The sequence below is a fragment of the Macrobrachium nipponense genome, chromosome 15, assembly GCF_015104395.2.
Source record: "Macrobrachium nipponense isolate FS-2020 chromosome 15, ASM1510439v2, whole genome shotgun sequence".
NCBI classification, from domain to species: domain Eukaryota; kingdom Metazoa; phylum Arthropoda; class Malacostraca; order Decapoda; family Palaemonidae; genus Macrobrachium; species Macrobrachium nipponense.
The window spans coordinates 5,009,532-5,031,591 of NC_087208.1; the positions used below are offsets into that span (position 1 = coordinate 5,009,532).

Genomic DNA, 22,060 nt, shown 5'->3' on the forward strand with positions numbered 1-22,060 from the left:
CTTGGTTTTTGAATGACGTACTTAAATTAGCCTCAGACACTAATAATAAGTCATGCTCTTATATAACCCTGCTTAGAAAAACGTTATTCTTAATGGCCATGGCCTCAGGTGCCAGAATATCTGAACTCTCGGCTCTCTAGAAATCCAGACCACATGGAATTCCTCCCGTCGGGTGAAGTATTACTATCCCCAGATCGGAGGTTCTTGGCTAAGAACGAGGACCCACAAAACAGATGGGTTCCATGGAAAATCATTCCTCTGACACAGGACACATCATTGTGTCCTGTCGTTACCCTTAAATCCTTCTTAGCCAGGACTTCTGAAAAATCTTCAGGCCCCCTTTTCATTAGAGAGAAAGGTGGTACAATTTCTCTTAAAGGTATTAGACAACAAATACTCTACTTTATTAAACAGGCCAACCCGGATTCAGTCCCACACGTCTTTGATATCCGAGCAGTGGCTACCTCCATTAACTACTTTCACAACATGAATTTCGAAGACCTGAAGAAATATACAGGCTGCAAATCTCCATCAGTATTTAAACGCCACTATCTCAAAAACTTAGAGGCCCTTAAATTCCCAACGATTGCTGCAGGGAGCATAGTCTCCCCTGAATGATGAATCTTATCAACTCCTCCTCTTAGCCTTTGGTCATTTCTTTTCCCGTAATACTCTCTCCTTCCTACCTGCCTCGCTCGTATTCCCTGCCAAACCTCTCTCCTCCAGGTCGGGATGGTTCGTTTGCCATCCCGCCACCGGAACATGTATATAGTGTTGAGACCATATTAGTTTTACGGACCTGTCTGTACATACCCTTGTATATTGCTTCAGATACCTTGCCTTTAGATTGTTTTATTATATTATTTTATTATTACTAGTTCTAAGCCATAGTTTAAGTTCTAGTGTGATTAGCCCTTAAACGCCGATTGGACATATTATACGTTGACATAAATTGTCTGTTGGGTGCCGATTGGACGTATGGTATGTCGATATAAAAAGTTTTTTAAAAAATTCGCGGAAAAATACTTATAGGCCTACCAAGCGAAAACTTTTGAACCACGCGCCTTGGGCGATGCTGTGGGCTCACGGATCAAGGCGTTGTTTTGTTTACAATCGTTACCCAGGCGTGCAAGCGCGAATTTCTTTCTTCTCGCACTAAAAAACACCATTTTATAATAGCCGTTACATGGAGTATTATATGTGAAAATGTGTGCAATTTCATGTAGAATACAACTAAAAACAACTCATGGTTGTAGCTTTCATCAGTTTTGAAATATTTTTATATAAATAACGATAAGTGCCAAAATTTCAACCTTCAGTCAACTTTGACCCTACCGAAATGGTCGAAAATGCAATTGTAAGCTAAAACTCTTATATTCTAGTAATATTCAATCATTTACCTTTATTTTGCAACAAATTGGAAGTCTCTAGCACAATATTTCGATTTATGGTGAATTTATGAAAAAAACTTTTTCCTTACGTCAGCGCGGTAACTCTTCCGAAAAAATCATAAATTTTTTCGTCCGATTGTTGTAATGTTTGCACCATTTTAAATTAGCCCTTACATACTATTTTATATATGGAAATGTGCGCAATTTCATTTAGAATACAACTAAAAACAATCCATGGTTGTAGCTTTTATCAGTTTTGAAATATTTTCATATAAATAACGATAAGTGCCAAAATTTCAACCTTTGGTCAACTTTGACTCTGCCAAAAGGGTCGAAAAATGGAATTTTAAGCTAAAACTCTTACATTCTAGTAATATTCAATCATTTACCTTTATTTTGCAGCAAATTGGAAGTCTCTAGAACAATATTTCGATTTATGGTGAATTTATGAAAAAAAAAAAATTTCCTTACGTCCGCGCAGTAACTCTTCCGAAAAAAATCAGAAATTTTTTTGTCCGATTGTCGTAATGTTTGCACCATTTTAAATTAGCCGTTACATAAAGTTTTATACATGAAAATATGCGCAATTTTATGTAGAATACAACTTAAAATAATTCAAGGTTGTAGCTTTTCTCATTTTTGAAATATTTGCATATAAATCACAATAAATAGAAAAAAAACCATGTTCAGTCAACTTTGACTCTACCGAAATGGTCAAAAAACGCAATTGTAAGCTAAACCTCGTACAGTCTAGTAATATTCAGTCATTTATCTTCATTTTGAAACAAATTTGAAGTCTCTAGCACAATATTTAGATTTATGTGAATTAAAAAAAAAAACTTTCCTTCCCTCTGCACTGCGCGGATTCTCCGCCGCAAATCTCCGAAATGTGTATGTCGCATTCTTGTAATATTTGCTTCGTTTCATATTAGGCATTTTATAGAGTTTTATATATGAAAATGTGCGCAATTTCATTTAAAATACAACTAAAAATAATTGAAGGTTGTAGCTTTTCTCATTTTTTAAATATTTGCATATAAAAAAATATATAAAAAAATTTGACATTCGGTCAACTTTAACTCGTCCGAAATGGTCAAAAACTGCAATTGTAAGCTAAAACTCCTACAATATAGTAATATTCAATCGTTTATCTTAATTTTGAAACAAATTGGAAGTCTCTAGAACAATATTTAGATTTATGGTGAATTTTGGAAAAAACATGTTTTTTCTGCTTCGGCGCTCACGACTTCGAGGAGCCCCCCCCCCCCCCCCCCCCCCCCCCCCCCCCCCCCCCCCCCCCCCCCCCCACCCCCCCCCCCCCCCCCCCCCCCATACCATGCTAGCTTTTTTCTCTGGTATATTTAGAATCTATTTATACTTAGAAAAGTGAGCTACAGGAACTTTTCACCGGGCGACACAAGTCTTCCCCCAGAAATAGATTTTTCCTTCGTCAAAATCCCTTTTATAACAGTGATAAAATCAGTGTAACCTGTTATAGATTGTTTGTGCTTCTTTTACTACAATACTGTTCTCCAGTGTGGCTGTCAGCTTCTGCCAGAGATTTATCTCTTTTTAGATAGAGTGGTTTGTGGTGGTAGGTTTCTGTTGCCTAATACACAGTAGCAGTTATGACTTGGATCATCAACAGTGGTCTCTTGTTTGTCACTTTTTCATAAGTTGTATTTCAACAAAGATTTATCACATTCATGATTGATCCCTGATCCCCTTTATCTGCTGAGAGCAACAAGATTCCTTGAACAGCATCACCAATATGCAGTAAATGTGCCTTGCTACTGAACTTCTTAATTCCAGATGTCCTTTCAGAAGTTCAAGCAAAGATGCAATGCATTTCTACCCTAATACTACATACTTGCATTTTAATGCATTTCTATCTATCTATTTATTAATTTATTTTTTTCTGTTTTTTAATAAGTGGGATTTTTTCTTTCTGTTTTTTACTTTACTTCCTCTTCTTATTGAACATGATGTTTTTTGGAAGCTTGAATATCAAGTCAATGCCCTCTTTGGGCTTGTTCCATATGAATAGGTGTCATCTACTGAATAAAGGGATTTTGACGAAGGAAAAATCTATTTCTGGGTGATTGGCTCGTGTCGCCCTATGAAAGTATCCTTAATATCATTCTTTCTAGGTAAAATTAGCCTAAAATTACCAGAGAAAAACAAATTAAGAAAATGTCAGTAAAACTGACTCGCTCACTCTTAAAAAGCAAGTGTCGGTATGATATAGGGGCGAGTGTGGAACACTACCACGAGACAGACACCAATTAGAACTTCCTATCAGAATCCCCCAAGAGAGAGCTGATACTAACGGGCGATGCAGCCTCTACTACTACTACTAGAGGACGCCACGGACAGCAGCGCCCCTAGCGGACATCCTTAATCAAAATAGCTAAATACATCTTGTCCTGCAAGGGGGGGAAAACAAATCATCAAGGGGGGGTTTCATAGGGCGACACGAGCCAATCACCCAGAAATAGATTTTTCCTTCGTCAAAATCCCTTTTCTGGGCTCAGCTCGTGTCGGCCTATGAAAGAGTACCAGAGAAACAGACAAGATGGTAAAAAAGGGAACAATGAAAAACAGTGTAAAATGATGGATATAATATAAGTAAATCAATTACAGCATACAGATTAAGCACTTAAACTAACTTATATTAAACAGTAAAATAATAGAACGTTAGTAATCTTAAAGTACTTAAATGGTAATTACAGAAATTACAGAGCTGCATGTAATATAAAGAAAAAAAAAAAAAAAAAGGAGATTTACTTAACAAAAATACAAGATATACACATTCATGTGCCCTACCCTAGCATAAAATAAGGGGTAGGTACACTGAATCCATCATTAATACAAATAGTGCAACATATATACAAAACATTGTGGACTGAAGTTCATCATAATACAAAAATGGTGAATATATACAAACATATTGTGTCCTACCCTAGCATAAAAATAAGGGTAGGTACACCAAAGTACATTATTAGTACAAATGTGGATGTCCCTAGCAAAAAAATAAGGGACAATCCACTATATGAATCAACGGCTAAGGCTATGATGTTGAGTAGCCTGGCGATAGGGTGAGGCATGTTTGCTGATGTAGGTAGAAAGGAGACCTGGATTTAACAAACTACAACTACTATACAGTAATCAGGGGAAACTATGTTTTCCCGCTGCTACTGCTGAAAACTTTAAAGATTCCAAGGACTTTAAATAATGCCGTTTAAAGACTGTCGGTGATTTCCATCCAGTATACTTTCTAAGATCCTCAAAGTTCATATGTTGAAAATAATTAATGAGGTGGCTACTCCCTGATATCATGTGCTTTTGGGAATGACTCAGGGTTGGCTTGTTTAATGAAGTAAAGGATTTGCTGTCTAATACCTTTTACTGATAAAGTACCACCTTTTTCTCTCATGAAGAGAGCACCTGAGGATCTAGAAGAAGTACGAGATAGAAAGGCTCTAAGAGTTGATACTGGGCAGAGAGAAGGATCCTGTGGAAGTGGGATAACTTTCCAAGGAGCCCACCTTGCAAGAGGATCCTCATTTTTGGCTAAAAAGCTACGATCCGGAGCAAGTAGAACTTCTCCTGATGGGAGGAATTCCACATGACCCGCATCCCTGGATAGAGCCGACAGTTCTGAAATTTCTAGCTCCTGAGGCTAGGCTTAATAAGAATAATGTCTTCCTCAGGAGCATTATGAATGTACAAGATGAGTTGTCAGTATCTGAAGCTAGTTTGAGGACATCATTTAAGAACCATGAAACTGTAGTAGGGCCTCTGAGAAGGTCTAAGTCTAGCGCAGGCTTTAGGGATAGATGTGAAATAAGATTCAGTCAGATCTATCTGAAAACCTACTTGAAAGATTTTCTTCAAAGCCGATTTATGAGTGGTAATCGTGCTAGCTGCTAAGCCTTTTTCAAATAAGGATCTGAAAAAGGATATAGCCAAATTAACTGTCATGGTTGTAGTGTTCGATTCCCTCAAGAAAGATGCTAATTTTTTAACAGCAGAGTCATATTGTCTAACAGTTGACTCTCTCTTATCTGATTCTAGGAAGAGAATATTTTGTGGATCAATGTCAGCATCTTTATTAGCCGCAAACTTCATGAAGTCCATAAAGTTAGGGTCTGGAGAGTTCCTGAGGAAGCGAACACAGTCCTCATTTGTACTGATTGTGATAGCTTGGGATTGGGGATCTGTTGAGGTCGGAGACCCAATTCCAGAAGAAGAGGATACCAGTTGCTCTTGGGCCAGTCCGGTGCAATCAGAGCTACTATCCCTTTGAAAGACCTTAGTTTGTTTAGGACTTTCAAGAGAAGATTCACTGGAGGAAAAACATAAATTCCCCTCCACTGATTCCAATCCAACGACAGGGCGTCCGTGGCATAAGCCAGAGGGTCCAGGTTGGGGGCCACATAGCAAGGGAGCTTGTGGTTCGCTTGTGAGGCGAAGAGATCCACTTGGAGACCTGGGACCCTCCGGCTTACCCACGGAATGACCCGACGTCCAGAGACCACTCTGATTCTAGAGGAACTGACCGGGACAGGGCGTCTGCTATCACATTCCTTACTCCTGCCAGGTGAGTGGCAGACAGATGCCATTTGTGTTTGTTTGCTAATGCAAAGATGGCTATCATGACATGATTCACATGCTTGGATTTGGACCCTCCTCTGTTGATGCAATGAACTACCACTGCACTGTCCAAAACTAGCCTGAGATGAGACTTCTTCGGGGGAAGCAGTCTCTTCAGAGTAAGAAATACCGCCATTGCTTCCAACACGTTTATGTGGAGCTGGCGAAATTGAACTGACCAAGTCCCCTGAACCTGTTTGAACTGAGAGTATCCCCCCCACCCGGACAGGGTATCATTCCGTGGGAATGGAATGTTAACAGTGGGAGGGGATATGGAAGGGGTACTTTCTTGGCTAATTCTTTACTTTTGACCAAGGCCGTAGTTGGTTGCGGAGGATCTGTGGAATTACTGACAACTTGTCTCGATATTTGGAGATTGCTTTGACCGCCAAATTCGATTTATATCTTTCAGCCTTGCTTTCAGAAGGATATCTGTTACCGAAGCAAAACTGAAGAGACCCCTAGGATTCTCTCTGGTTTCTTCTGGACGTTTGTTTGCATTTGAGAAATTGCCTGACAGATTTTGCTATTTCCTTCCGTTTGACCACTGGAATTGACAGATTGTGGGAAGACAAATCCCATTGGATTCCTAGCCACTGAAAACGAGATTCCGGAGTAAGTCTGGATTTCGTTTTGTTTATCTGGAACCCCAGATGTCCAGAAAGTGAACTACCTTTTGGGTGGCTTTGAGACATTCCTCGACTGTTGGTGCCCAGATCAACCAATCGTCGAGGTATGCTGCTACCATGATTCCCTGAGCTCTCAATTGTTGTACAACCACTTCTGCTATCTTTGTGAATACCCTGGGGGCTACATTCAGACCGAAGGGCATCACTTTGAATGAGAATGTTTGATTTCCTAGTCTGAATCCTAGGAATGGGCGGAAGTGCCTGGCTATAGGGATATGATAGTATGCGTCTGTAAGATCGATGGAGCATGTGACGGCTCCACGCGGAAGTAAGGTCCTTACTTGCGAGAGGGTAAGCATCTTGAACTTGTCGCAGCGAATGAAAGAGTTTTAGCTTTGACAAGTCTAAGATTACCCTTCTTTTTGTTGAGCCTTTTCTTTGGCACGCTGAATAAGCGACCTTGAAATTTTAGATGTTTTTGACTCTCGCAATAGCTCCTTTCTGAAGGAGTTCTTCCGCGTAATCTGTCAATTCCTTTGACGGCAACTGATGAAATGATTTGATTGGAGGAGGATCTTTGATCCAACTCCAGCCTAATCCTTTGGACACTATGCTCTGTGCCCAATTGCTGAACCCCCACCTGTGGCGGAAGAGGAACAGCCTCCCTCCTACCTGGGGAGCCTCATTGTTGATGGGCGGGTTGGCCACCACGCCCTCCCCTGAACTGCCTGCTCCTCGTACCCCTTCCTGCGCCACGCTGACGTAAAGTAACCTCTCGCCCTACCTACTCGGCTGAGTGTAGCCTTGAGTCTCATAAGTAGGGTTGAAGGCCGGCGAGATAGCGTAGGAAGTGGATGGCTGAGATTGCGGGGGCAACAGGAGGATAGGCTGGTTCTGCTTCGAGCTGGCAGGTTGTCCCTGTTGGGTAACCGGGACCGCCTGCACAAATTGCTGCTGTTGCTGGAGTTTTTTGTATGGCTGGAACCTCTTCACCAGCCTTCTTTGGTTTCTTGCCAGCAGTGGGAACGGATTCCTGTTTCCTCTTTGAGGAAATACCCCACCTAGCTCTAAGGCTCTGGTTGAGTCTAGCAGCTTCGTGGTGCACCTCGTTCACCGCGGACTCTGGGAAGAGATCCGCTCCCCACATGCTGGCGGCCAAGAGTCTATTAGGCTCATGCCTGATGGTGCATTTCTTGTAAGGACATGCTTCCGGCAGTTCCTCCTAGCCTGGAAGAAGTCAAAAGCGTCCGTTAGAACCGTCTGAAACTGAGATTTCGCCAGAATCTTGAACAGTGGTTCCGTAGCGTAAGAGAGGGCAGCCATTTCTGTGATTATGAGGGAATTGAGGGACCTGCCAAACCTAGTTCGCGCGCGGTCAAAAAACTCTGCCTGGAGTTAGGGAATCCGGCAGCCTAGGTAATTTCTCGCCGAACTGGTCCATGGCGCAGTCCGGTTTGAGCTTACCAAGCGTGAACGTAGCTGGCAAGTTCTCCCACAATTCTCCGAAGGCCGGGAAGAGCGGAGAAGTAGACTCCGCCTCCCTCAACTGTGGGATGGGCTCATCCTTGAGGACTGCCTGAAGGGATTTCTCCACTAATTTCGTGGCGAACGGAAGAGAAACCTCCTCTTCCGTCGCAAAAATAGTGAAGGGGACTCTTGTAGGCCTGGAGTTTCGTGTTTGTACACTCCCAGTCCTCAAGGCAGTGAACCCATTCCCGCTGAGCGTGATCTCTACTGTACAGGACCGACTCCTTCGAGATCTTGTCTTCCCTCGTCAGAGCCGTTGGCGTCAGCCTAGCATATCCGATGAAAGGCTGCGTCAGGCCCGGAGGGTAAAACTCGAAGTCCTCAATCCTTCGAGTTCCACACTCCGAGATAGAGATCATTCCATCTTTGAACGGAGCGTAGGCAGCTACTCTCCATGGGTTCTCCATAGAGAAAGCTGGCAAGGAGTCATATGGCGGGAGTTGAAGAATCCCCGTGCTAGATGCTGGGGAGACTGGGGGAGGAACCTGAGCTAGCCCAGCTACTCGGTCCTCATTTTTCTCTCATTCTGTTAGAGAGATCCTGGATTGACTGTCCAGATTGAGACAGACTGTTTGATAACTGCGCAAACATCTGCTCAAGAACCGTGTCCCTAGTGCGGAGATTTGCGAGCCTACCAGCGCGCCCACCTGTTCCATCACCCCTGCTGAGAAAGTAGAGGGATCAAAGGTGCTAGTGCCTGCCACCGCTACCGGCGTAGCCGGAGTGGAAGCGGTGGAGGCGGGAGAAGGCAGTGACTCGGCGGGAGCGCGAGCCTTCTCCTTCGAAGCTTTGCTTCTGGAGCTCTTTGATTGAGAAGAGCTCGGCTTTGCCTTCACCGCATCGGCATAGGAAGTCGACGACTTCCTAGCCGAAGAAGACGAAGACGACTTCTTAGAAGTCGTCTTGGCTAGAGTCTTCGGTTCTCTCTTTCCCTTCTCCTTAGGAGGTACAGAGAGAGCGGGAGGGCGAATAGGGATCTCAGATCCCGAAAAGCCTTGGAAAGAAGCGGAAGAAGAGGGGACAGGAGAAGATCCAGGAGCACCCAAGGAAAGACCTTGGGCGCTCGACATACCTACCTCAAACCAACAAATCCTCCCCCTACCGCCATAGGTTCAAGGTTAAGGTCCAAGGCAGCGACGTCCGGGACCGACTCCTGGGAGGCTACGACCCCAAATGATTGCTGGAGGTCTTGCTGGATGGAGGCTATCAGCGGGGCAGCGGACAAGGGTCAACATAACCCGTGGACTTGCCCGCGGGGAAGATCTGGACGGCCAGCTTCCTGTCCAAAATGTAGGGCTGGCCCTTGGCGGCGTTCTTCCCGAAGCCGCCCACCCACGCTTTCAGGGTGGCGAGGGCGACTTCCCTCACACCGGTAGCCTGAAAGAAAGGTGAGATTAGCTGCCAATGGTGGAACGGGGTTAACAAACTTATGACTAGAAGTTGTTAGTAAAATGATAATTAAGCCTATAGTGGACTTCCCCCAATCTCCCAGCTGACCGACCAGGTCGTAGCATATGGCGCAGGCTTCATGGTGCCAGACGATCGTCTCGTTGAACGACGTGGCACAGGGGGCGTGAGACCTGCACTCATCATGTCCACAGGGGTCGAACAGCGTCGCGTTACACCCTAGGACCTGGCAGTTGGTAGCCTGTAAGTGAAAAAGTACATGAGTACCAAGAAACACTTACAGTCTAACATATGCTCCGCTGGTGCCGGAGCGATAAAGTTAGATTAAACCAGAGCCCCGCCAAAATACGTGTGGTAACTAGGTTGGTATCTAGGCTATGGCTCCGCTGATGGCGGAGGCACAAAAGACAACCAACCAGGAGTGGTGGTAATGGAAACCACAACGGAAAAAGGCGGGGATGGTTGATAAAATAATAATAATACACAATTCATTGTAAAATAACGTACAAATTAGGGTATATCCTTAAAATTAATAAAACAACCTCTCTCCGCCCGTCTACTAGAAGAGTGCGTAGGTAAGGAGTAAGCTCCCTTCCTCCGGTAGCGGGGGAGAGATATAGGATATAGTAGGCAAGCAACCGACCACTCGTAGTACCACGCCCGCTAGCGGAGCCAGTAACCTATAAACAAAGGTGCCCCGGCTGCGACGGAAGGCTCCTTTCGTATAGCAAGGGAGGTGGCTAAGCAACTGGGGAGGGGGGGAGGAAGGTCTCGGCGAAACACGGCGGGAGCGAGAAAAGGGGGGAGGGATGCCTACTCCTCCCCGCCTCACCAACCTACCCGCATGGAGACCCGGTACCTCATGAGTGGTCGCCCTATACCCCCCGCTGGAAGGAACCCTTGGTCACCTCCGAGAGGAAGAGAGAAGGTGACTGAGGTTGTTATAACAACCAAGGGGTCCCCCAGCTCCTCCCTATACCAGAAAGGGAGGGTAGGGGCAGGGTAAGGTGCTAAGGAACACGTGACCGCAAGTGGCCTAGGCCGCGAGCAACACAACCAAGTGAGAGGGCCACGTGAACCAAGCTGTACCAATACAAGGAACAAGCACCTAGCTAGCCTAACACCCTAAATAACATAAAAAATATACATCGAAAAAGGCGAAGAGACACTTTTAGTGAAAGAGAAAGAAGCCCAGGAGGAGGCAGACTGTTCCAAGAAACAGAGGCCTACTCGGAGCCAGCGATAGCCGATGTAGAGCAAGAGCCGGGATGCTGGGACAGAATAAAATAATAGCCCTAAATACCAAGCTAAGAGAATGGTAGGAGGGCTAAACTATCTAAAACTCGATGTAAAACAATGAACGTGATAAAGTAAGCCCATAAGAATAAGAAGTCCCAGTATGGAGGACCGGGAATTCTTACGAGGCAGCATGGCCGCCACGAGACAACCGGGGAACCGTATATGACCTATTAAGAGGAAAATACTGGTACCCGAAGATAAAACTGTGGTAAAATATTACTTATGAGTTACTTAACTTAGCCGTGGCAATTGCAGAGCGTTCCATCGTGGATTACAAGGAAAAATCCCAAAAAGGCACAGCACAAGAAAAATGCTGTCCGTGGCGTCCTCTAGTAGTAGTCAGTAAAAGAGGCTGCATCGCCCGTTAGTATCACTCTCTCTTGGGGGGATTCTGATAGGAAGTTCTAATTGGTGTCTGTCTCGTGGTAGTGTTCCACACTCGCCCCTATATCATACCGACACTTCTTTTTATTTTTAAGAGTGAGGAGTCAGTTTTACTGACATTTTCTTAATTTTTGTTTTTCTCTAGGTAATTTTAGGCTAATTTTACCTAGAAAGAATGATATTAAGGATACTTTCATAGGCCGACACGAGCTGAGCCCAGAAATATTAATATAGTAACAATTGGATGATGAGGCTCAAACATCCAGCCATATCCTCATTTAATCTCAGCTGTTTCATTTCCATCCACTTAATATTTGTAGAATAATTTTTTATTTGCAATCAGTATTCATTGTCAGTTGTGTTTGTAATCCTGTCAATCTCCTCCAAAGTTTTACTGCATGTCTCATTCATAACATGATTCATGTCAGACTTATGAAATCTCATGCAGCATAGAACATCTTTTACAAAAGAATTGCAATATATTTCCTGTGATATGCTGCAACATGGATCATGCCTTTAATAATAGAAACTCACTTTATCACAATTTTTATGAATTAAGTCTCTTGACACAAGATCCCATTTAATATGTAATATGTAATATTCCTAGTAGCTGGTTTATCAAAAATACTTATAATCTTACTCTCAGTGTACTTACTCAATATTCTGCAGATATGTCTCACAATTTGAGATTTTCTTCAACTCTTCCCTCGTTACATTCACACCATAATTTTTGGTGAAAGCTTCTTCACATATTTTAGTTATTTTGTCTACATTACCAGTATTACAAGCAGCTGCATCTTTCTTTTGTCTGTTTCAAATATTTCCTCTGTAAATCTGCTGTCAGGCACTAATTCTTTCCAGAGCCTCAACAACATCTCTTTTTCTTTCATTTTTCTTTTAATCATATGGCTCAACATAGGCAGACATAACATTCGATTCCTCCTATCACTCTTCTTCTTGATATCAATATACAGGGAATTAAATACATCAGCACTGAATACTGCCTTTCCTGTATACTGATGACCTCATCTTCAACTTCATCCACCTTTATAGAAATATGATTAAATATTTTCCCAAAAGTCAACCCATTTTATCTTCCAAAGTTTTACATTGTATTTCACAAGATATCTCAGCACTTTCCAGTAATCAAGACAGCCAGGAATTTTCTCTCTACGTATGGCTTATTCAAACCAATGGTTTTATGTTAGGTGGCAACATTTATTTGAATAATAAATATATATATATCATTATCATAGATTAATTTTTTAATATTTCTTGACAGTAATCCACGAGTGTTTGCATTTCCACCAAAAGCTATCGTTGGAAGACTCAGAAAATTATCTACAATGTTTGTACCGGGTGATCTGAAGGTTTTGGTAAAGAATAATCCAAGCATTGTAACTGATAAATGGGACACTGTCAATGAAAAAATTCTGTATATTCATGAGGTAAGAATACTGTTATATTCATGATGTAAGCTTTTACAAAGACACTTCTATTTATTTTATATTTTCCTTTTTGATTGTGTAGTTGCTGTCTCATCCTCAAGTATATTACCCTTTCCATGATCTATCCAAAGGTCCATGGTGACCAGACTAATGTCAAGGAATTCTCTTAACTGGTCTTGTGGCTGGGTATTATGTCATAATGATAAACATCTTAACGTCATAGAGTATAAATGGATTCGGGATAAAATGGCACTTTCTGTTATCCTCAGCGAATGCTAACACTCAGTTTACCTACATCAAAACTGCGAGAAGAAGAAGTGGTTATGTGCATACACACCATCATATTGTTTACATACGACCAAAATCTGACCAAGCCACTAAATACATATTCCCTTTCTGGTCAGTCAAGAAACCAGAGCTCAGAGAAGTCTGTTCTTTGCTTATTGATTCAGTTAAGTGCACAATTTTAAGTTCCAGTCAACATTTTTTAGTTTAGACTGTGGAGCAATGATTTATGGTGCATGAAAAGCCGTAATCAGCTTATTTTGCTAGCACACATTGGCACTTCTTACGATTCACAACCATTAGGCTAGCTCCGAGAATTTCGTTCTTTGCTTATTAATTTCATTACCGAGGTTCATGGAAATATATAAGGTGAAAGCTAAGTGTACAATTTTAATTTTCAATTTAAAATATTTTAGTGTATTATGTGGAACAACGATTTGATTTTATTGTATGTGAAAAGCCATAAACATCACAATTTTTGGAAGTAAATTGTATTTTTCCTAACTATACAAACCAGAGGTCCTTTACATAAGGAATTATTTTTGGCGTAGCTGGAATTACGGCCATTAAATTCTTGAACAAGGTGGTTAGGCAGTAACTACCGTGTGGCAGGTAGGTAGGCTAGCCTGCCTGGATGTAAACACTCCACTTTGCCTTTCGGCCCAGGTTCAGATTGAGGGGTGGCATGAGGAGGGCATGAATGTAAAGGACCTCAGGTTTGTATAGTTAGGAAAAATACAATTTACTTCCAAAAATTGTGATTTGTTCCTACACGATATACAAACCCTTGGTCCCTTACATAAGGAAGACTCACTGATTGGTGGAAGGAATATGAGTGAGCCTCTAGAACTGACTGGAGTTCTACACACCTAGGCTACTCTTGGTCATAAGAGTGAGGAGGTGTGCCCTGCCTCTGACAACTTGATCAGAGTATAGGAGCTGCATGATGAAGAGTCAGACTTCTGGGCCTTTTCAAAATGAGTGAGGAATCGTAACTCATCTGAAAATGGGCTGTGAAGAATATTTATAGTCTGAGGCATTAATGCAAAGTTCTGGGAAGGGTTTGCATTATTGCCAGTCTCCTTCCTCCTCTTGGTAGAGGAAGGAGTGGGATTGCTTCTATGATTCTGATAAAAAACATAAAAAGGATGCTGTATGTGTAAGCTTACCGCATCAATTGCCTGACCAGCCAGTGTAAGTTCGAGTCCTATCCTCAACCCGAAGGAAGAGGAGTGGAAGGACGAGGTAGGGAAGTTGGAGAGGCCAGTCACTCTCGCATCCTTCTTATCTCTAGAACTGCACACCATAGGCGAGATGCAACTTGTCCTCTTGAAGGAGCTGGGTAAACAAACACAACCTGCAAGCACCCACCACTGGTCCAAGGATATGAGGTTCCAAGGACCTGTAGGCAGGCCCGAAAGGAAAGATAAATATGGTCGCAGTGAGACCTTATCTATCTTCCTGTGCGACATATTCTTCGGAGTGATAACAAGTACCCAACCGTGATATTCTGCTGCGGATAAAGACACCGACACTCCATGGTGGGTGTTGATCCTTTTGGGTACAGCATCATGCCAATAGGACAAAGTAATGATTGATCTGGATCAACCAATACAAAGTCCACAGCGTAGCTCATGATGGTCTCGGACTCTTCAATAGCTGCCTACTGACTGCGCTCAGTGTGAAGTGAGCAGTCATGCATCCGAGACGAAGTCACATGACACGCCTTTTGAAGGGTTATACCGAGAAACCATACCAATCGTCTATCTTGTTCGCCACCGATGTTGGGAGACGAGATGATGATTCTCTTAAGGCATGCGCCCATCAGACAATAGTCGATCAGGGACCGAGGTCCCTGATGGCAAGATAGAAGTTCTCATAGTAGTTGAATCTCAACTAAGGAGAAACGATACTATATGCCAGTTAAAGACTAAGGTTAATGCAGACCTACGTCTTCACAGCTGAATCGAGATAAGTTAACTCTCAAGATTCTGAATGTAGAAAAAGTCCCATTGAGGACACCAACCAGTGAAGACAGCTTTAATCCCCGTTGTTTTAGAGGACTGAAAACGCTAAACCGCTATTTCATTGCTGCTTGGTGAGAAGTCGGAGTTTGCAATGAAAGCAGAGTGTCTTTCAGTTGAAAACAGGGATTGTACAGCCAGAAGAACCACTTCTCATGGACTGGATCAGGGAAGACATTTCTATTACTTGGAAGTAGAGCTGGCAGGGCGGATAACAGGTGAAGTCTTCCATTATTCATCTACAATTCGGGGCGAACAAAGAATAATTACACACCTACGAATTACGAGATGTATTTAGAAGACAAACTCAGATGTCTGAAGATATCATTCTGTGTCATCGCAGCGGCAGGTGCGATGAAGCGGAAGACTAGGCACAGACTTCTTTTACCGTGAGGTAAACAGAAAGAAGATAACGAGTCTAGTGAGATATCTCTGTCTGAAAAGTCTCTCAATGCCAAAAGGCGATGCAGGAGAGATGGTCATACCCATATGCGAGAATTCCAGCCAACCAGAGACCTAAGTCTGTGATTTCCAGGCAGAGATTCGATTTGGTAGTCAACCATCGCAGAGCAGGAGAGACAAAACCCGAATGAACTATCTTGGAGAGCCAGCTGTACTGGCTGCGGCAGACAAGGCTGGCAGGCAGCCTGTAAACCACTAGCTCTCGCTCACTTGTCATCCTGAGTTGCCATGAGGGAATGCGTTCGGCTAGAACTATCGAGCGCAAGACAATACGCTTGAGCATTTGCATTTTAACTGATATGTGAGGGAAGAAACCTGGACTATTCGGTGAATGCAAATGCTGTGGTGTTGTTGTTGTAAGCAATACCATTAGTATCTCAAAATCGAAACCGTTAACTGTTGGGAGTCTTGCAAGGCAGTCCCGAGTTGTAGTTCAATTAAGAGAAGATACTATTTGCCTCGGTCACATACCCGTAGAGTTAACTACAGTTACCAGTTATATGCCTACACCTCGGACAATTCAACGAAAAACAGAAGCATGTCGTGAGAGAAATATATGTAGTATATTTGTAGATTCCTGTACATAGACCTCCAGCCTAAATTCTCTTCCACTCTGGACCATGGTCTTGCCCAAGTGTTTGCAGATCGTAGAAGACAAAAACACTCGGAGTGCTAGAAATTCCAAAGAATTTTAAGCGCTCGGCGAAACCCCCCCCAATTTCGTCAGGCGATCATCGGGTGGTTGTCCTCCCGATTCCCATAGAAATCGAGGAGGAATGGGCAAGATCCTTCCTCAATGACGGGGACTTACGTCCGGTAGGACCCGAAGGTCCCTCCAGGAACGCAGTCCCCGACACGGAATCCTATGGAGAACGCTCTGCAGGATCCCTCCCATTCCCGTCGCAGCCATAGGAAGAGAGGGAATGGGGTAGGAAGATTGGACGCTCTCGCTTGCCTTGCCAGCGGAACTAGCAGTCGGAGAAGTGAGTTACGGGCAGCCATCAATCTGCGGTGATGGCTGCTCCGAGTCTAGGAAACTATTACCATCTGGAGAAAACATTTTCCCGAGGAGGATTACGAAACTCGTACTGTAGGCGAAACATCTGCCGCCACCGTGACCGTCGTCTGGATGGGGCTGAGCGTGCACCTGACAGGAGAGAGTTGATACCGTCCTCAGACGCGTCACAGCCCTCGTCGAGGCCAAAACCTCTCAAGAGGACGGAAGGGGGAGCCCACACCAGTCTCTGCCTGCGCGGTCCAGCAGGAGCTTCATGTGAACAGCAGTGAAGGTCACTCGTGAGTCTATGAAAGTGTCATCGTCCTCGCCAGCCCCCACGATCTCTACCAACCACTTGAGCGTATGATCTGTTTGGTCCCAAGACCGAACCAGGCTCGTGGCCGGACCATAAGAAGTGCATTCGTCATGGTCACTCCTGTTCACGCCCGAGGAGGTTGAAGGGACAGGTGAGGGAGACCTGATGCTCCTACCCTGCCTACTAGCAGAACCAGTATTCTGGGAGGACTGCAGGCAATCGCCAACCCATGGTGGTGATCAAGCTGCAGGTCTGGACCAGCAGTCTCCTTGCGGAGAAGTGCTGGACCGAGGACAGTAGCATCGGTCTTGTGCATCAGGGGAGCTGCTACAAGCGCTCCTACCCTGCCTACCAGCAGAACCGGTAGGCTGGGAGGACTGCAGGCGATCACCAACCCACGGTGGCGATCGAGCTGCAGGTCTGGACCAGCAGTCTCTTTGTGGAGAAGCGCTGGACCAAGGATGGTAGCGTCGGTCTCGCGTGCCAGGGGAGCTGCTACCAGTCATGCAAGCCGTCCGATCCCGGTGGGAGCGACGGTAGGGTGACTAGTAGTGTCCACTAACGTGGTGAGAGTGAGCACTGTCCTCTTGACGCGCCAAGGTACCAGATGAACAGTCTGGTGGGAACGTCACGTCAACCCTGGGTACCGGACGATTGCTGCGCGAGCGATCGCCAGTCTGGCAAGAGTCACCTGAGCGACTCTTACCATCCTTCCGCTCCATGCCTGAGTCCTGACGGTGAGCGTACTCAGCAGTCTGGACCTTGGCTGCACTGTCACCCGTAGGTGACTGTACACTTAGTGGCGCTCGTGAGTGGCCGAGACAGTTCCCAGTCCGGAGGTGGAACCTCTGGAGCCAGGAGCAGAGGTACCAGTGGTAGCTGGTACCCCTACGGTCCCCATCTTCTTCCCTGAGGAAGGAGAGACAGGCACCGTTCCTGGAGGAATGGGAGGACCAATGGAAGACCCACCTGTCCTGCCGGAGCGGGACAGACCCTTAGAAGTCTCTGTGCAAGACTTCCTAGAGGGGGGGGGAGCGAGGCAACCTTCTTCCTCGGCTGGGAGGTATTGGAAGTTGAAGGGGAAGAGGCGGCAGAAGACGACAATGAAGAAGATGACGACACCTTCCTCTTCTTCCTCGCCAGCTTCCTCAGGACAACTGACAGGTCCTCCATCCAGGACGGAGTTGGGGCAGTTGCGGTAGCAACACGGCCCAACTGCACATGTCCGGAGGGACCTGCGGGAGCAGCAGTGGAGAGAACGCTTCCTTGAGGAGGGTTACGAAACTCTTGCGTGGCAGGCAAAGCGTCCGCCACCACCGAGACTGTTTGCGCGACCGTCATCTGGGTGGGGTGAGCATGCACCTGACAGGAGACAGCCGATACTGTCCTCTGACTCGTCCAAGTCCTCTTCGAGGCCGAAACCTCTCAAGAGGGCTGGATGGGCAGCCTCCACCGGTCTCTGCATGCACGGTCCCGTGGGAACGTCACGTCAACCCTGGGTACTGAACAATCGCTGTGAGAGTGATCGCCGGTCTGGTGAGAGTCACCTGAGTGACTCTTACCATCCTTCTGCTCTGTGCCTGTCTCCTGACACGGTGAGCGTACTCAGCAGTCTGGACCTTGGCTGCACGGTCACCCGTAGGTGACCATACACTCGATGACGAGACTTTTCCCGGTTCGGAGGTGGAACCTCTGGAGCCGGGAGGGGAGGTACCAGCGGTGGCTGGTACCTACATGGTCTCTGTCTTCTTCTTCCCTGAGGAAGGAGAGACGGGCCCCGTTCTCGGAGGAACGGGAGGACAAGTGGAAGACCCAACTGTCTCACCAGAGCGAGACAGACCCATAGAAGTCCCGTGACGAGCTGTGACGGGACTTCTTAGGGGGGGAGACCACCTTCTCTTCTATGGCAAGCCTTAGGAGTCAAAGGGGTGGAGACAAGAAAATATGATTATCTCGAAGAGGAGGATAACAACACTTGACGAGCTTTCTTCCTCTTCGATTCCTCCAAATTATGCCAGACTTCTACCATCAGGAATAGATAAACATCACAGGGCAGCACAAAAGCTTCATCCAGTGACATAACTCCAGGGTAGTAGTGGTAAATGAATATGATTACCAGCAGGGGATCAGTACACACACTCAAGGATCGGTATCACATCCTACGACAGGTACAATTCCAAGGTTAGGATAACCAATACAAAGAGCTATCCAACCAATACTGCTGTAAACACAATCACCACTGTTAGTCTGTAAAAAGAGGAAAAAATGATTAAAAGTAATAAGGATACTCCTCTCGCATCCAAGGGCACCACCCTCCGAAGAGAGAGGAGATCCCCCAAATACCAACACCACACGCCCCCTCTTCTACCTTCGTCCGATAGTAAGTGAAAGGATGAAGGAGAAGAGAAATTACCATAAAAAACAAAACAAGGACAAACCTCTGAAGTTCCCCTTGGTAATTCCCAAGCGTAAGCGTAATTTTCGGATGAATACATGTCTCATTACAGGATCAAAATCATTCACGTTAAATACATGTCTCGTCCTCACGTTAAATACATATCTCGTCCTCACATTAAAGGGCGAAAGAATGTAAATAATATGTTGGCATACCTTTGCTGCCGACTCTTAACACAAGTAGAAAGGCAGCTATAAAAGCTATCACAAAAAGTGGGTTTGTGTATTAATTGAATTTAACAGTAATATCAAACACCGTATATACATATTTATTTAAAAACAAAAATAAACCAGAAAGATCGCAATCGGGAAAAATGATCAACGACCAGTCAGTGAGAGCTCACAAACACACATCTTCATCAGAAGATGGCTGAAAGCAAAGTGGAGTGTTTACATCCGGGCAGGCTAGCCGGTAGTTACTGCCTAACCACCTTGTTCAAGAATTTAACGGCTGTAATTCCAGCTATGCCAAAAGTAGTTCCTTATGTAAAGGACCGAGGGTTTGTATATCGTGTAGGAACAATATTGTTTTTCGCCAGTACACGTTGGTGCTAACGATTTAGGATCATTAGTACTGAGAGTATTGCTCTTTGCTCATTGATTTCATCACCTAAGTTCACAGAAACTTCTAAGTTGAAAGGTATGTGCATAATTTCAAGTACCAGTCAAAAATTTTTAAATTTAGAACATGGAATAATGATTTGTTCCTACACAATATACAAACCCCTCGGTCCTTTACATTAGGAATTACTTTCAGCGTAGACTGGAATACAGCCGTTAAATTCCTGAACAAGGTGGTTAGGCAGTAACTACTGTCTGGTAGGCGGATAGGCCTGCCTGCCCAGATGTAAACACTCCACTTTGCTGTCGGCCATCTTTCGAGGAAGATATATGTTTGTGAGCTCTTGCTGACTAGCTGTTAACATCAATTTCCCAGTGGGATCGTTTTGTATTTTGAGTGAATATATATTGTGTTTGAAGTTAATAATTAATTGACTTTTATGATTAATACACAAACCCTTTTTTTATGATAGCCTTGCTAGCTGCCTTTCTCCTTTATATGTTAATGGTCAGCGGGAAATGGTGCCTACACCCTTGTTACATATTTTCGCCTCTTAACTATCAGAGCAAAATATTGTTTTCATTTGAAATTTACGCGTTCGCTTTGGAAATTACCGAGGGGAACTTCGGAGGTTTGTCCTTTGTTTTTCTTCCTGAATTTCTTTTCTTTTGTCCTTTCACTAGTTTATTGGACAAAGAGAGAAGGGGAGTGTGTGGTGTTGGTGTTACCTCCTCTCATCTTGGAGGGCAGTGCCCTTGTACGTGAGAGGAGTATCCTTATTTTTTTTTAATCACATTTCCTTTCTTTTACAAGCCAACAGTGGTGATAGCTGATTACAGCAATAATGGTTGGAGATCGTGTTGGCTATATCCTAACCTCAGAATTGTACCTATAACTCGCAGCATGCTGTGATACTGGTCCTCGAGTGTATTTACTGTTCCCTACTGGAAATCATATTAATTTGACACTGTTATCCTTGAGTTTCATCACTGGACAGTGCCTATGCGGCTGCCCTGTGATTATTAACTCTACTCCTGCTGGTAAATGTCTCACCCTGTAGAAGAAGTCTTTCAGAATTTGGAGAGAAAGAAGTCAAGAGGGAAGAGAGCTCGTAAAGTGTCATCATCTTTCTCTTCGTAATCATAATATTTTTCTTCAGCCTCCTCCCCTTCGACTTCTAAGGCTCCCTGCCGAAGAAGAAGGTGCTCTCTCTCTCTCTCTCTCTCTCCGTCTCTCCTCTCCTCTCTCTCCTCTCTCCTCTCTCTCTCTCTCTCCAAGAAGTCTCTTCATGGAACTTCTAAGGTTCTGCCTCCTCGAACTGCGGAAGAAGTTGGGTCTTCCGCTGGCTTGCCTTTTTTTTCGGGAACAGGAACCGTCACGCTGACCCCAGGGCCTAGTATGTCGTGAGCCCATAGAAGTGCAAACTTTGGTTCACACTTCTGTTGCTAGTCCTAGAAGTTCTGCCCCTAAGACTCGTTCCGTGTTGGGCACTCATTTGCAAGATGCCTGAGTGCACTTAAATCTATGGATTCGCATGCATCTAGAGTCAGTGACGCTCAGTCCGCTCACCGTTGACTCGGACACGGAGTGGAAGAAAGGAGTGAGTCACTCGGGTGACTCACGCCTTGCCGGTGATTTCTCGGTAGCCAGGGTTGAAGTGATGGTCCTGCAGGACTGTCCATGTGGTGAGACTGGTAGGGGGTCCCCATTCAGTTCTCTTGAGAGGTTTTGACCTCGACGAGGACTGGGACGCATCGCGACTCAGGCACAGAGTGAAAGAAAGGAGCGAGTCGCTCAGGTGACTCATGCCTTGCCAGTGATCACTCACGGTAATCGCTCGGTACCCAGGGTTGACATGACTGTGCATCTGGTAAGACTGGTAGGGGGTCCCCCATTCAGTTCTCTTGAGAGGTTTCCTCGACGAGGACTGGAACACATCGGAGTACAGTACTGGCCCTCACCAGTGAGGTGTACGCTCAACTCCACCCAGACCACAGTCACATTCTCGTGATCAACCGGTCTGAGTGCCGTTGAACGTTTCTCCTGCTGTGCGAGAGTTTCATAACCCTCCGCAGGAAAGCATTTTCGAGGACGAGAATGTTTTCTTAGACTCCCGTTGCACCCATCACCGCAGGTCAATGGCTGCCCGCAACTCACTTCTCCTGCTAGTTCGGCTAGCAAGGCAGGTAAGAGCGTCCAGTCTTCCTCACCTATTCCCT

General features: G+C 44.9%; 1 protein-coding gene across 2 annotated transcripts in view; it reads left to right on the forward strand.

Annotated features, from left to right (window-relative positions):
* LOC135226980 (uncharacterized) overlaps positions 1-22,060 on the forward strand; it is a 209,334-nt gene that overhangs the window by 97,783 nt on the left and 89,491 nt on the right. For both annotated transcript variants that reach the window (XM_064266693.1, XM_064266694.1), the window contains exon 3: positions 12,576-12,741. In XM_064266693.1, the coding sequence (XP_064122763.1) occupies positions 12,576-12,741 (166 nt within the window). The remainder of the gene's footprint in view (positions 1-12,575; positions 12,742-22,060) is intronic.